General features: G+C 39.1%; 2 protein-coding genes across 2 annotated transcripts; one reads left to right on the forward strand and one right to left on the reverse strand.

The window, feature by feature from the left end:
* The first annotated feature begins 313 nt into the window (after nucleotides 1-313).
* LOC110798062 (dof zinc finger protein DOF1.7) lies at nucleotides 314-1661 on the forward strand. Its single transcript, XM_022003193.2, has one exon. The coding sequence runs from the start codon at nucleotides 768-770 to the stop codon at nucleotides 1425-1427; it is 660 nt and encodes a 219-aa protein (XP_021858885.1). The 5' UTR covers nucleotides 314-767; the 3' UTR covers nucleotides 1428-1661.
* Nucleotides 1662-9217: 7556 nt separating this feature from the next.
* LOC130472390 (uncharacterized) lies at nucleotides 9218-16092 on the reverse strand. The gene is made up of 2 exons (XM_056843137.1): nucleotides 10467-16092; nucleotides 9218-9482 (listed from the first exon to the last, which is right to left on the reverse strand). Exon 1 carries the CDS (start codon nucleotides 15692-15694, stop codon nucleotides 15050-15052), a length of 645 nt encoding a protein of 214 aa, XP_056699115.1. The 5' UTR covers nucleotides 15695-16092; the 3' UTR covers nucleotides 9218-9482; nucleotides 10467-15049.
* Nucleotides 16093-16383: the final 291 nt, after the last annotated feature.

The following is a 16383-nucleotide window of genomic DNA, read 5'->3' on the forward strand; positions in this document are numbered from 1 at the left end:
AAAGAACACCTTAATGAAACAACTTTACATAATGTGACAAACACATGTTGTAATAACTAGATTTGTTTAATAATCATAAAAACATGAGTTTAAAGAAACCCGATCACAAGACAGTTGACACATGTTTTCCACTAACCTAAAACATCCAATAACAAGACAAACCTTGAAATTGAAGCCATAATTAAAAATTATAACAAAATTCCCCCTAATTATTCCACCTTAATCTTTAATTAAGCAAACAATCTAGAAGCTAATTAAGCAAGGGCGGTTTAGTTATAAAGTTCACACTGTATTTTGTGGAGTAGTCTATATCAGTCGGGTGGTCAGTTTCAACGCGGACCGCCAAAGTCCAAAGATAAGCACTACACAATTCATACATAACATTAACATAGCACCCCTCAAATATCTTCTTCTGTTTTCTCATTTTCTCTCTCCTCCATTTTTGTCTTCTGAATTTGATCTTTTTTTTCTTGCATCCCATCATCTTAAGTTGAAACTCCGTAAATAAAATCAAATACAGAGTACCAAGTATTATTCGTTCGTAGTTTAAGTTTGTTTTTCAAATATTTCCTACTCGTTTTGTCGGGTTTAATACTTTAATTTAAAGGTTAAACTAGAAAAAAGTGTTGGTTTGTTTGGCATGATCTTTATTTGTAGAGGTAGAAAACAACTTTTTTGTCCAAATTTGGGTTTACCCTTTTTGCCACTTGATAAGATCGATCTTCAAATTTGTTGGGGTTTATTTCTGAAAGTAACTAAATACACAAATGCAAGATCCAGCAACAACAACAGCAGTATTTCAACAGTTGAACACGCCACAATTTCCGGAGCAAGAGCAGCTAAAATGCCCGCGTTGCGACTCAGCTAATACCAAATTCTGCTACTACAACAACTATAATCTCTCGCAACCCCGCCATTTCTGTAAGAGCTGTAAGAGGTACTGGACCAAAGGCGGTTCTCTGAGGAACATCCCAGTCGGAGGCGGCAGTCGTAAGAACACTAAACGTATTTCGTCCAAACGTTCTTCATCTTGTTCTTCAGCTGCGGCTCAGACACTGTCGCCGTCGTCGGGTCTGATTTCGGAGCACAAACCCGTTTCAACTGTCGGTCAAGAAATCGAGACGGGTTTTCGCTTTCCAGACCCGGCAGGAGGTGGGGGAGCCGGAGGGAGCTTCACCTCCATGTTGGGACTCGCTTCGGAGGGACAATTCGGTTCCTTATTCCTAGAAAGTTCAGGCCCGAATGGGTTAAGGTTGGGTCAAGATGACGATTCAAGCCGAAACCCGGGTTTGGAACTGCTTCATGGGAGTGGTGGTTCAGCATCAGAAGGGTTGTTCATGAGTGATCAATCATGTAATTGGGGGACTACTAATGGCCATGGCTGGTCTGATCTTACAATTTACACTCCAGGTTCTAAATTCCAGTAAAAATAATACACTAGTTTCTATTTTGGGTGTTTTTTTTTTAATATATAATTATAGAAAGATGATGATTTTTCCTTGCTAGGGTTATGATTAATCATCTAAAATTAGAGGAGTTAATTATTAAAATTCCTTATTAGGAATTAATTGGTTTTATGTATGGTGGGTTTAACTGCAATTTCTGATTCTAGAAGCCTAGAAGATGACATCTTATTATATTTACACATAAAATTCTCTTGATTTCTGTGTGTTGTTATATTTGGAATTTGGATAAATATGTTTATATATAACGGAGTACGTACGACTCCCTCCGTCTCTTAATACTCGACCTGTTTTGACTTTTTGCACTATTCACATAATTCACTTTGACCCTATTTTATTTCTATAGGAAATAAATATTAATATATAATATATTGTTGGATTCATCTTAATATATATTTTCAAAATATTAATATTTTATAAATTTTTATAATATGTAGTTAAAGAAATTAGTGGTCAAAGTTGTGCATTAACAAGCGTATTCGGTCAAAACAGGTCGAGTATTAAGGGACAGTATGTAATTGCAGTCTTGCAGATTGCTCTGTGTTTCAGGATATAGTGTAGATATGATTGATGTTTGTTATCTATGTTAGTTAGACACGTAACAAGTGTACGCGTTTTCATTACTCCGTATGATATACTCCGTATTTATAAGTCTTTGGCATAGAACCTTGTCTAGAATTGGATACAAGTGCGGGGATACGACATTTATTCTGAAAATCCCTCTTTGGAATACTCATGCATATGTTTTCACATTACAAATCCTGAAGAGTCTAAACATAGATAGTGAGTAGACGATTAGTGAAGCAATTATTGATGCAGATCATAATTTGGGTTGTTGGTGTTTGCATTTTTGCAAAATATAGTCCATATGCATGGAATGATGGGGTGGAGTTGTATACTTGTATGGTAGTTGAGCTAGCTGTTGAGGTGATGGGATGCATAAATACAGATTTCACATTTTTTTGGTTGTTTTTGAATTTAGTAATGAAGAGGAGATCGGAATCCATACTTTGAGTAGTTATCTTGTTGTTTGAAAAGGGCAACACATAACTCACAAGTCCCCAACGGTGTCTCGAAATCATTCATAATACTAGCATTCATATCTATTACATAGCCTTGGCCATTATCATAGTGGTTAAGTTCGTATATTCGATTTTCTCAATTGCTCAACTGTTTGGTCCAGATGAGCTTGGTACATTGAAACATTGTTACTTCTGACCACCCGTGCAACTAGAGCCATGGCACAGGGCCCTCAAATTTTGAGTGCCCAATTTTGTGTAGTTCCTTATTTTCTTCCTCCTCTCGTCAAATCTGCTAACTTTGAGCCTAAACTTTAGCTTGTCTTATGCATAGGGTTGGTTCTGCCACTTGGCGTCGATCTGAAAATCAAAGGTTAGTGCGTCTCGAAGCTACATCACCAACACAAGGTCTAGTAACTCCAAGCTCCATCCGTCATTCCCACTTTCAAGGATCTCCGCTAGTCCAGCCTCGATTCGCACCCACAAACACGTCCATGGAAGAATTACGAGACCAAATGGTCCAAATGACCCAACTTATGAATCAATTGAAAATGGAAAACGAATCCTTAGCAGCTGCGCAAGCAAAAAATGACCTCGATAACGAGAAGAAGATCGAAAAAATGGTTCTGCAGCAAACCATGGGGAGCAAGTATTTCTCCCTCGATCCTAAACCTTTTTCCGGCAAACTACCGGAAAAGTTCAGTTCATCTGACTTACCAAAGTTTAAAGCCATGGACAACCCCCATGATCATCTCTTGAGCTTTATGAATGCCATGAACTTGAAAGGTGTGGACAAGTCCATGTATTTGCGTGCCTTACCTTTGTCCTTGGAACCTGTGCCACTCAAATGGTACTACCACCAGGACCCTAAGCTCTTCCCCACTTGGGAGGACTTTGTCAATGTCTTCGTCAAGTAATACTCGTCAAACATGGATTTTCAAGTCACCATGCGCGAGTTGGAAGTCCTCTTCCAAAAGAAAAATGAAGGTTTCACGACCTATTTTGCTAGATGGAGAGACCAAGCGGCCCAACTAATCAATAGGCCTCCTGAAACTGAATTGGTCCAAAAATTCATTGACAACCTAGACCCAGCTTATAAACAACACCTTAGGTACTTGGGCCTTGATACCTTCAAGAGGGTTTATGATGTAGGAATAAAGATCGAGGATGACCTCGCAAAAACAGCACAAAGCAAACTTGCATACAAAAGTAACACCTACAACATGGGCCACACGCCTCAAGCCCAAGAGGTCCACGCCGTAGAAGAAACCCCAACCCGAAGGAGCCCTGGAAGGTGGACCCGAGATCGAAAGTTTGCCCCACTCGGGTCGACTCTGGTACAAGCCTTCCAAAGACTAACCAATCAAGGAAAGCTAAGACCCATAGGCCCCACACCCGACACTTCATTCAAAAATAAATATTGGGCCGAGGGCACCTATTGCAAATTCCATCAGGGAAATGGGCACGATACTGAAAACTGCTGTAATCTAAAAAACACGATCCAGGATATGATAGCGGAAGAAGTAATACCTCTCCCTAACGTTGGAAAACCCAACAACAACAAGAGCCCACTCGGTTCTCGTCAAATCTCTCTCGATCAACCAGAAAATAAAAACTTTGACCCTACGGTGTATATTACGCCTCAAAGTGCACCACTCGCCATGGTCCCTATGGATCAAATCGAGAGAGAAGTGTGTGGTGTATGGGATGATGATGCTGAAGATGTCTACCTGTCTCAGGTATCGGGTCAGGACCTCTTTACTGAAACTTGGCCCGGGCATGCTCCATTGACACCACCCCTCAAGAGTCCGAAGTTGACAATCTCACTCGGTCTGGAAGGTATACCAACAGGATATTCGCCCACCTCCCGGGGACGACATCCCAGTCAGACAGACTCCTGAAAACATACGGCACACCACTGTCGCAGAAGTCATCGAAAATCCTCTCTTGAAGCAACTAAAAAGAACTAAAGCCGAGATTACCATCTGGGATCTCATGTGCACTTCAAAGGAACATCGTGAAAAACTTATTCGCTCACTTGACCTCATCTCAGTCCCTACGGATATCACACCTGACTCGTTGGTTAACCACGTCACGAGAGATGTTGGGGAAAAAGCAATAGTTTTTACTGACAAAGACTTACCTAAAGAAGGAGGCGCCCACAACAAGGCCCTCTATCTAGTGGTTGGATGCAAAGGACAAAACATCCCCCTAGCACTCGTAGATAACGGTTCAACGGTAAATGTTTGCCCATTGCAAACTGCCCATTGCTTGGGGCTAGGAAGCGATGACTTTCAAACCTCCACGCAAGGGGTACGAGCTTATGATAACTCTCGAAGGCCTGTGTTGGAAAAAATCAACCTCACAATACAAACCGGGCCCGTGGCACGTACCACGGAGTTTCAAATAATCGACATCAAGCCCACTTTCAACCTCCTCTTAGGACGCCCTTGGCTCCACGACTTAGGAGGTGTGGCTTCTACGTTGCACCAAATGGTTAAACTTAACCATAACGGGGTAATTCTGGAAATACGCGCCCCTCCTCTCGACGTCAGTTGTACTATGGTCGGAACGGCCGAAACTGCAGAAGACCTTTACGGTTTTCAAGTGGATGAAGCCATCCAAGTCATTGAGGACTATAATTTAGCATTTCTAGATCCGCGTGCATCCCGGGTCATCCCTAAAATATTGCTAGCTCAAGGTTATTTCCCGGGAACACCATTGGGCATAAGGAAGAAGAACTACATGTTCCACCCCTACCCAACAAATCTACTCCCTTTGGCCTAGGCTATGAGCCAACGGAGGAAGATATCGCTGACCACTTGTCTAGGCTACGCCTTAAGCCAACCAAGACAAAACAAACCACCCTTCTTACCCCAATATCAAAGAACCCTTAACGGCATGTTTGTCCGGGAAGGAGAAGAACACCCATGCTGTGACTTCCCTGATCCCTTCGTTCAGGATGGCCTGCTAAAACCCGGATTTGAAATTTTCCATGATTGTCATACTTTGGATGAGGCACCCCACCTCACCAAGACTGAAACAGCTGAAATATTGGACAACCAAGCTCTATGGACATTGTTTAACGAATCGAGGCCTATGGAGGACGAGACTGTGATAACTACCCTAGCTCTACAAGATGAAGGTTTCGATCCAACTCGGTTAATCGCTCCTACATCAACACTAGAAGAGGCTAAGAATGGATTGGTGAAGACATGTCAGTGAGTCAACGCAAAGGGAATAGAGTTCAAGATGAGTACAGGCGAAGGACCAAGGTTCTACAAGACTAAACCCAAGGCTTGAGCCGTAGAGAGCACCTTAGCAAAACGCCTAGTAGTTCTTTAGATGATAGAAAGAATAATGCTCTAGATGTGGTCCTAAGAACCCTTAGAATATTGATTAATTTATTTAAGTGTGTTTTCCTTACTTTTCAAATTAATAAAGGCGTAAAATTTCTCCTAAAATATTATTCTAACACTAAATAAGCATTAATCATACTTGCAAACATAATTAAAAAATGTAAGGAAGCGGCCCACTTTAGGCCCAATAGCAAGGCCCACTCGATTTTGAATCGTGACATCGAAATCAATTCCCGAAAATCCACAAAATAAACCACACCATCCCCTTCATATTTCCAAGACAAAAGGTCAAACCCGTGCAACCCAAAGAAAACAAAAAAAATCAAACAATGCAAATGTTGCTCAACAAAAAAAATTCATAAAACATGAACCCATCATCCCCATTATTAACAACACGCACCTCAACCCACCCAAAAAGCCTACGCAAATATCTTCATATCTTCTGCACCCTAACTCCATTTTCAAAGCCGTTTCGAGTTATGAATAGAAAAAATTAATCCCGACGAAAATGCGTCTAACGCTACCAGTCCAAAAAGCTTCCGAAACAGTGTCAAAATTGATTTATGGCGAATAAAAAGTAAAATGAAACAAAGAAAAAGAAATAAATGCAAGAACATGTGAAGGAAAAGAAGCAACGCGCCAAGAAATCTCCCCAGGAATCATTTTCAACGCCTAAAGCTGGGCGCCGAAATCTTCAACGCCCCAGCCTGGGCGCTGATTCTCTCTGCTTGCCAAATTTTGCCCAGAAGTGCTCGTCACTTTATCCGCACACACACGGAAAAATAACGAACACTTGGGGGGGGGGGGTACAACACGTATTCAGATATACGTACCACCAAAAAATACATGTACTCAAAAAAATATAAAACAAATTTTTGGATTACGGCAAAGCAGCAGATTTAAATAATAATAAACTTCACTTATTCTACCGTTTCAAATAATATGTTTCCATCTCAGAACGTGCTTATCGAATTCGGCATCCTAGAATTTATTCTAGCTAGAACTACGCGCGACCTGATTCTAAATTAAAGTTATTTAACAAGGATACGTAGGCAATCCTATTTATGGATTCGGTCCAATCAAATGAAAATATAACGTGCGTAAGTGTTGGAAATGAGCAAATAAAAGAAAGGGAGAAGCAAAAGAAAAACAAGAAAAATAAAATTACGCCATTATTATTATTTAAAAATAATAAGAAGTAAAACAAAAAGTGCTAAGGAATGAAAAACAAACACAACCGAAATAAATAAAGGGCACCTACACCCTAACAAGAACTACACTACTCGAGTTCTTCCGGATCATCAAATAAATTTTTATATAGGGCAATGTTCGCAGGGTCCACCTCCACAGGCTTCTGCGCTGCTCCTATATCAATCTCCATAAGAACAGTCTCCTTGACACTAACTTCCAAGGATGCCAAGGCCTCAGAAACATTTTCAGTTTGAACAGATATAGCCCGCTCAGCCTCAAGGGCACAAACAATGGTAGGGGAAGGATTATCAACATCAATTGGATTAGCCACTGGTTCTACTAGGGGCTGAACTTTCATAACCCATACATTATTCCGGCGACGATCTCCGCGAGAGCTTGAATTTCTTTTGTGAACGGCAGGCCCCTTTGTGTTAGGCACCTTTTTAGGCCTAGAACTGGAACGGGGAGGAACTTCCTTTCGCTTTCGACCAGGACAAGCTTTTACAGTCTTAATACCATGGTCGCGAGGATTAGCAGTATCACGGCTCTCATACTTAGCCCTACCTCGAGGTATCAAAAGCTCAGCCGGCTCATCATTTCGAGCCTTAGTTCTCACAGCCTTATCATCGGAACTCATCCACAACTTGTAGTTTTTGGAAAGACCCACAAAGCCATCTCTAGCCACGGTCCAACGCGCAAGGCCACCATAATACTTAGCCCACGCTTGAACCCGTGCTTCGGAAAAGACCGCTACTTTAGGTGGTACCGTATCGGAAAACGGGATAGTCTGCCTTAAGCCGTACTGTCGCATGACTCGGTAAGTGTAGACACCTACTTTTGTCCCCATTCCCGAAAGGGAAGGTTCGATGATGAGAACATAAATCTCCACTTGACAACGCATCTCCTATAAAATAACGAATCTCAATCACCCTTTTCATTTCACCCGAAACTTGCTATTTATAGAAACCTGCTATTCATGGAAACCTGCTAAAAATAGTAACTGCCGTAATGGGTAGTTGTTAAAAGTGGCAAGTCATAAAAGATAGAAACCTGTCAGAATTAGGTGTTGCACTCCAACATAAATCCTAAATGAGATAGAAGTTGCGAGAGAATCCTATTCCTAATACGATTCGAAAATAAGAGTTACGTATTAAATTAAAATCCTAACGAGCCTAGAGTTCGTAACGGGCCCAGACGCATCCCGTCATAAAATTAATACGCGCTAAAAGACTCGATTAAGTCTCATACACTCCGGATTCTAAGAGTCTGAATCTGACAAAGAAACGGTCCAGACCCTATTTTCAACGCCTGGCTCTGGGCGCTGAAATCTTCGGCGCCCAGCCCTGGGCGCTGAAATTACCTGGTACGTGTTCTTTCCTAATTCCTCGTGGATTAGAGTTCTACAATTCTATCTTTCCACGGACTCTTTTCTATAAATATAGCCCCAAGTTTGACGTGAAAGGACACACACACAATTATTATTCTGAGTATTGACTCCAACCCCTAAGCCTAAGCCTCACGCCGCGAAATTGATCACGCGTTCTGTCGCAATCGATCCAAAAATCGAACAGAACGTATCCTGTCCCGTATCTTGAGATTCGTTAAATAAAAGGAGAAATAGCAAAGTCAAAGTGGTTAGTTTTCTGAGAACCGTGACGCACCTCTCAAGGGTGCGTCGTAATGTGTCCCTTTTCCATGATTTAATCGCGTTCCTCGCCCTTTTATAAACTGTTAAACTAATTAAATCTGATTGTTCTATCACGCCTAATAAAGATGATATTTTGGTAAATTGGATTATCATGCTAGGTCCCTTAAAACAATCTAAATCAGATAATCGCGATCGATCTAGCATTATATGTTGCATATTGTTAAAATCAACTCAGATTAGTTTAATAGTTAACGCATGTCCCTTCAATTATTTATGCTGAGCTAGTAAGGATATCCTGCCTCTGGAGTTATCGAAGAGCGAGTACTCCTCTCGGTAGTTACAGTCCCCCGAACCCTCAATCTCTACCTTGCGGGTGTATGTTGAGAGATCCCCACACCAGGGATCACAAGGGAACCTATGGCCGTCGTGGTCAAACATAATTGCACTCCCTTTATGTAACACCCCGACAATTCTCTCTTTTCTAAAATAATCTTTTAATATAAAACGTAGAGAATTATCAAGGCATTATCGCCCGTGTGAAAACGTAACGGCTTATTCAGAATTTTGCAGCGGAAAACATAAAACTAGCTTTAGGTTTATAAATAATCGATTACAGATTTAGTCCCCAAAAATCAACCAACGAAAATAAGGAAATATAAATAGTACGACAAGTTTAAAGTCCCAATTAACAAACCCAAGTTAACTTAGCAAATCAAAACTAAATACAAGCTCTCTATTCCCGATCCCAATGATGCAACATCTTCAAACCTGCAGATGGACAATGCTTATTGATCCTTAGAGACTGCTCACCAAAGATTGGGTCATCACAGGATCAATAAGGCATAGCCATGATCAACATGCACAAGCAAAAGCACGTAATCAGCAAAGCTGAGTACTACATACTAAATCAATAATAATCCTAACATGATACTATTAAACGATCAATCCTAACATGACACTAATGAACATAAATAAGGGCAGACAAATCATGATAATCTGAAGACCATACTTAACTAGACTAGGCTAGACTGGACTAGACTTTTATAACAATAATATTATTTTAATTGAAATAGGCAATGGACCGAGTTTTCTAGCTAGACGAGGTACGGGCGCGACTCCGTAACCTCAGTGACCTGCGATATCGAGGAACGTTTGACTGAAAATAGGACGCGGTGATCAATCCGGTCCGAATGAAAGGCCATGGGCTACCACCATGAACCCCAACTCCTGTTTGTCCGTCACTTTAGACGTGCACAGTCTAAAGCTATTGCTACTCAGTTTCACTTTACATGATTTACAAATTAACACCCTGTTATGACTCGACAATCACATAAGGCATGCAACTCACATTTATTTATAACTGTTTTTATCTTGGAATTGAGTAAGTGATCACAAGGCATCAAACAGGATTCATTCCAATTAACTCCAATCTTTTCTTTAATACTGATCAACCCCTGAATATGGGTATAAGGTTTCAACTTACTAAATGAGGTCCTCCGCCCTCATAAAGTAGTGAAAAGCTAAAAAGGGAACAACAATTAACTGATCTGAATTATATACTAAATACTCTAGTGTTCCCAATCAAACATGTTTGCATCAATCTTCCATACTAACATGTTATAATCCTCAAAATGCAATAAAGGTTTAATATGTTCATCCAACAGTATCAAACATGCAATTTCAACCTGACTAAGTTCATCAACAACATTAACATAACCAAGTTCATCAATAATACACATGGTTTCAACAATTAGCACACATTCCAAGCACGCAGGTATGTACGTACCTTGTGTAAACAAACTGCAAGACCACTTTAATAATTCAAAAGTCGCCTACAGAGAATTCTCCGCCAAAAGAGAGAGGGAAGGGAGAGTGGTTGGCCGGAGGTGGTGCTGTGGCGCGGCGGCACGGCAACGACAATGTTATGGCGGCGGCCGGCTGGCTTGCGCAAGAAACAAGCAGGGGAGGAGATGGTTTCTACGCGAAGGAGGAGAGAGATCGAAGAGGGTGTCGGCTGGGCAGGGCTGCGACGAAGATGCAGGTGGTGGTTGGCCTGGGGGTCGCGGCTGCGCACGCGGCGGCTGGCGGAAAAGGGGAGAGGAGCACGTCGACGGTGGTGAAGCAACGGCGGTCCGACGGCTTGGCAGAAGCGGCGGACGTGAAGGGAGGAGAGAGAACGGCTGAGAGGGATGAGTGTTTGGTGTTGTACGTGAGGTTGAAGGAGGGAGAGGGTTTTTTTTTTTTTCTTTTTTTTTTTTTGTTGTTTCCTTTGGTCTCACGTGAATTAGAAAAGGGAAGGGAGTATTGGTTTGGGTTTTATTGGTTTGGGCTTTCCCCAATTGGGCTAGGAGTAGGATTTAGCTTTTATGATTCGAGTCCAAAATTGAATAGGATCGTTTTCTAAATTCAATCAATTTTCGTAATTCAAATTCTTTTCAACTTAAAATTCTAAAATCATTTTCGATTTCGTAAATCGTTGAAAATATTAAAATGTAATAAATAAATGCACGTTAATTATATATTTATTTCCAAAATTCATAAATTCTTATTTAAATATATTAAATATACGTTAAAATATATAAATGAAATGTATAGAATTACGGGGGATTACAATCTACCCCTCTTAAAAGAAGTTTCGTCCCGAAACTTGACACGAAAATTCACATATCTTTCCAAACTTTTGAACTTATTCTTATTGTAGAAGTACTTGTGGCATTTATGTACACTCTTTTGCCAACTTAAAGTTTCTTGAATTACTCATGAACACCTATTTCTTACGCGAAGAATCTATTTACTTGCATCGACATGTATAATTTGCTAAAATAAGCATAGAAATGCATGAAAACACCATAAAATTAGGTAAAAAGCGCGAATTTATATCGCATTCTACCCCTCTTAAAGAAAACGAGTTACGCCCTCGTAACTCATCTCACGGAATAACTTTGGGTATTTCTTCCTCAACGAATTATGTCCTCAATACAATATTTTCACTCAAATCATTCTAGCAATGGACTTCTACACTTTTCCCTCACAATGCCTCAACATGTGACATCGTAATGCTCGCATGGTAACTATTGGTGCAAGAAATTCAATCACTCTAGTTGGTCTTCCCAATTACCCTTAAAGTCAATTAACACAGAATCTCAACATATATTTCATAGTAATCTCAGTCTGTCTATCGGTTGCAGGGTGGAAAGAAATACTCATTTCAATGTTGTTCACAAGATTCACTAGGCCTTTTTGCCAAAATTTCAGACTTTATAGTCGGTAAGGATCTCAAATGTTGTCCCATAAAGATAATGTCTCCAAATCATTCAAAGCAACGCACTAGCAGCTAGCTTTAGGTCATGGGTTGGGTAATTGGCTTCATAAAGTTTCAATTGACGCGACAACAGGTGCGGAAGTCAAACGCTCTTTCAAAATTTAGAAAGCTTTCTCCCATTTCTCACTCCACTCGAATTTTGATTCCTCTTTCAACAAGTTGGTCAATGGTTTTGCTCTCTTCGGAAAGTGTTTCACAACTCCTATAATGGTCATCTAGGCTTAGAAAACTTCAAGTATCGGACACGTTCTTTGGAGTAGGTCGCTCACTCACAGCTTGAATCTTAGCAGGATCTACAGAAATTCCTTCTGTTCAACTTTTCCTTGTTACCGAACCTCATTACGCTTTTCATGGGTGTATAACTTTTGGGCTTTTCTCTTAGCTCTTGCGCCAATTCATGTATTTCTTTACATCTTTTCCAGACAACAATGATTTCTAACGATCCTGGACCACTCAAATCGTCTCTTAGATTTATTCCCTTACGTAACATAGTTCTCAATCAAGTTAGTCCTTCACTTTTCCACTGGTGTCACTTATACACACATGACTTCAAGATTTGTATACTTCATTTAAGAAAAAAAAACTAGATTCTTTCTAAGCGTTTCCAAAGTAATCCTCAAGATTTCATTATGCTCTTTTTGCATTCTTTGAATAAATCAGGATACCATCAGTAATATAATAACAAACTTAATTCGGAATTCGTGGGAAATCTCATTCATCAATTCCATATTTATGGCAGGTGCATTGGTTAACCCAAAAGACATTACTCTAAACCCATAATGACAATAACGAGTCCTAATGAGGTCTAGGCCCTTATCATCTATCCTCAATTGGTGGTACTTCAACACAAATCAGACTTTGAGAACACACTCGCCCAATTCAATTGATCAAATATGTCATCTATCCTAGGCAAAGGATACTCGTTCTTGATGGTGTTTAGCTCCCTAAAATCGATGCATGGTTCCATACTCTTATCTTTCTCCTTAACAAACAACTCTTGCAATTGTGTCTTAATTCGCTCATTTCAGGAGGTGTCATGCTATAAGGTGCTTTGGATATAGGTGTCGTTTCAGGATCTAAGTCTATAGTGAACTCAAAAGCTCTAACAGGTAACATACTTGTAATTTCACTCGGAAACACATCAATGAATCCACTCACAATGGCAACATCCTCGATTGTCACTAACTTCTTTAATCACCTCTGACACACTACAGAAAATAGTTCGTACTCCCTATTCATCAATTTCCTCACTTGCATTACGGAAATAAGTAAAGGTTCTTGGACTTTTCAAAACATCTATATGAGGTCAATTTTCCAATAAGGTTCCTTAAACTTACTTTCTGAACTTCACAATCTACCTTAGCCTTGTACACACTTAGCTAGTCCATCCCCGAAATTACATCTAGGTCCCTCAGACTAAACTTTATCAAATCAGAAGGAAAAACACAATCTTTTGTCTTCAAAGGCAAGTTCTTAAACAACTTGGTACACTTTATGGTTACACCAGTAGGTAGACTAACAGGTAAATCAATCGCCTCAAAATCTACTAACTTCAACTTTTAACAATAGAGCACGAAATAAAAGAGCAAGTTGCCCCTGAATCAAACAATGTTTTAACTGGCACGGAGTTAATAGAAAAGTACCATAAACTACATCTGCAAAACGTTCAGCTTCACTTCTACTCATAACGAATAGTTTATCCGGAGCCTTATCCTGGTTGTTATTCTCATTAGCAGACTTATGGAAGTTCTCTTAGTTGTTCTACGCCCCTAAAGGCTTCGACCCTAATTTCCTGACTGGTTAAATCCCTACTTTACCTGGTTACCACTCCCATTACCATTTTCATTCATATTTCTCTTGAAATTTCCTTGGTTTTCCCCAGCATTAAACTCTTTTCTTTTCTCCCCAACGACAATATTTTTCTTGTCCATTCTAGACTGCAACCCATAAATATGAGCATCTCCCCCATACACAAAATCCAAAGATGTAGAGGTTTCCCCACCTAATCCTAAGGTGGTCATGCTATAAATCTGCAATAGTATTCATCGATGGTCATGCTCCCCATACTAATGTTTATGAATTCCTAAACTTTCTGCTTTCTCATAAAAGGTAGGGTAAACCTTTCCCTTAAGGCAGTAACAATTGAATCCTAATTGAATCTTTCAGCAGCGCTAAGCCTAACTCTATTTCTCTCCACTGTAAATCGGCTTCATCTTTCAAATACATGACAACTTGACCCACTCTCATATTCTCAAGACAATTCAAATCCCCAAACAATTTCTCAAACTCTCCAATCTGGTTTTCTAAAAAGGTGGGGTCATCTTTTCCGCCAAGAGGCGAATAGCAACAACTAAGTCATTATTGTTGGCCATTCTAGAACGCGGCCTGCAATTAGTATACTCTACTTTAGGTTTGAAACATCACCTATACGTTATCCCATACAATTTAATACTTGAATTGACCATAAAGTTCGCCTCAACCAACAATGTTCACATTAATACACATCATTTATGAAGGCACGACAATCGTTTATGAAGGTGCAACGATCGTCTACAAGATGCAATAATCATTGAAAAATAATCATCCTCGATAATTCACGAAAGACATTCACACACTGCACATAGGGCATAACCTTTTGAATCATATTGGTCATGAGGGTCTAGATTGGCCCTCACTTTCTTTATGTACTCAAATCATTTAATATTATTGTGGCAATTAAATTGATCCACAATTCACACTGAGTATGCAACCAATGGAAAATTAATCCATGACGTGTTACCTAAAGGTTGGGGTATTATGGAATCCTCAAAATAGAATAAAGAACAATTCCTTGAAAACTTTAACTTTTATTGCTAACTCCATAAATATTTATTACATCCTTCAAAATAATAAAGAACATTTCAAACTTCAATAAACTTTAACTTTAAACTATTGTAGCTTCGCTACTTATTCTCTAAAACATAAAAGAGTTAAATTAACTATTTATGACTTCAAAATATTTGTGGCCTCTTGCCTATCCATTGCTCCTGAAACTTGCGAAGTGAAATTTAGATCTCAAGATTATCGAACTCTTCTTCAGGGTCTTCATCGGGGTCTTCCTCAGGGTTTGCATCTTCACCCATGTCTTCATCTTGATTAGGCTCACTTGCCATCTCCTGTTCACTTTCGAGCTCTGCATCCGAATCACTAGAGATCTCAATGGTTGGCTCATGAGCCGCTGGGTTAGGATACTCTGCCTCAACACCTACATTCTCATTCTCCACAGCTACATCATTTTCCTCTAGGTCATTATTTACACTAATTCCCATAGGTTCTTCTGTAACTGAATCCCCAACATGACTCCCTACGATTTTACCGTCTCTAAACCCACTTTCTGCCGCTTCAATAATGGTGGTCAGAATTTCTGAATCATATTTCCATCTACCATCCCAAGTTCCATACTTAGTCAAGTTTGGAGTCCCATTATCAGAATGCATGTCTTTAAACTTTTCCTTGAGTTCTAGGTATGGAAATTTGTTAGGTAAGCAATTAATGATTGTGGCTGCTATGATATCCTTTCTCATTAAGATAGGTTGCCCTTGAACTTTAGCATAATATTCACATCCAAACACAATTTTCTTCACGTAAATATCAGGGGTTTCTATATCAAGTTTCTCGAAGGATCCTATGTTAGTATACTTGGAAAGAAACATTTTATTCCTGAAATAAACAATTCAAAGTCTCACTAACGATTTTCCAGCCAAAACATAAACAAGGTTCAATAATCAATAAGTTTGGTGGAATCAAACAATTCTTTATGCACATGTAAATGTAACACTTAAACAATTAGCACATGCACATACATAACAATCAATTTCTTATCATTGACTAGCTACTAATGCACATATAATTCTATCTTATATGCCCTTCTTATACTACCCATCTCTCATAAACTAAAGCATTAGAATCATTTATATAACGAAATAAAAGAACGAAGTTATAATAAAATTATAACATAGAATAATAACATAAATAAAATATAAATAAATAAAGTAAAATAAATTAAGGAAATGCGTAGCGAATAAATTCGAAAATAAAATTATTAATTCGAAAAAGATTTATATTTCCTAAATAACGAATTCTAACTCTTGAAACAACTTTTAAAAAAAAAGTTTTGAACTTTTTTAAAAAAAAATTGTACTCATTTTTGAATAATAAATAATAAGAAAAGAATAAAAATTTCGAAAGTCACTTTAATTTGAATAAATAATTTGATTTCGAACTTAAATAAGAAATATTATATACTTTCAAACAAGATAAAAGGAAATCGGCCCCCCAAAAAAAAGTACCAATTTTTGAACACTATAGGTCTATAATACGTAGAATCTCGATTTTTAAGAAA

This window comes from Spinacia oleracea, chromosome 4 (assembly GCF_020520425.1).
Source record: "Spinacia oleracea cultivar Varoflay chromosome 4, BTI_SOV_V1, whole genome shotgun sequence".
NCBI lineage: Eukaryota > Viridiplantae > Streptophyta > Magnoliopsida > Caryophyllales > Amaranthaceae > Spinacia > Spinacia oleracea.

Excerpts from the sequence above, each read along its gene's own strand:
- LOC110798062 (XM_022003193.2), top strand. The coding sequence starts at position 768 with ATGCAAGATCCAGCAACAACAACAGCAGTATTTCAACAGTTGAACACG.
- LOC130472390 (XM_056843137.1), bottom strand. The coding sequence starts at position 15,694 with ATGTTTCTTTCCAAGTATACTAACATAGGATCCTTCGAGAAACTTGAT.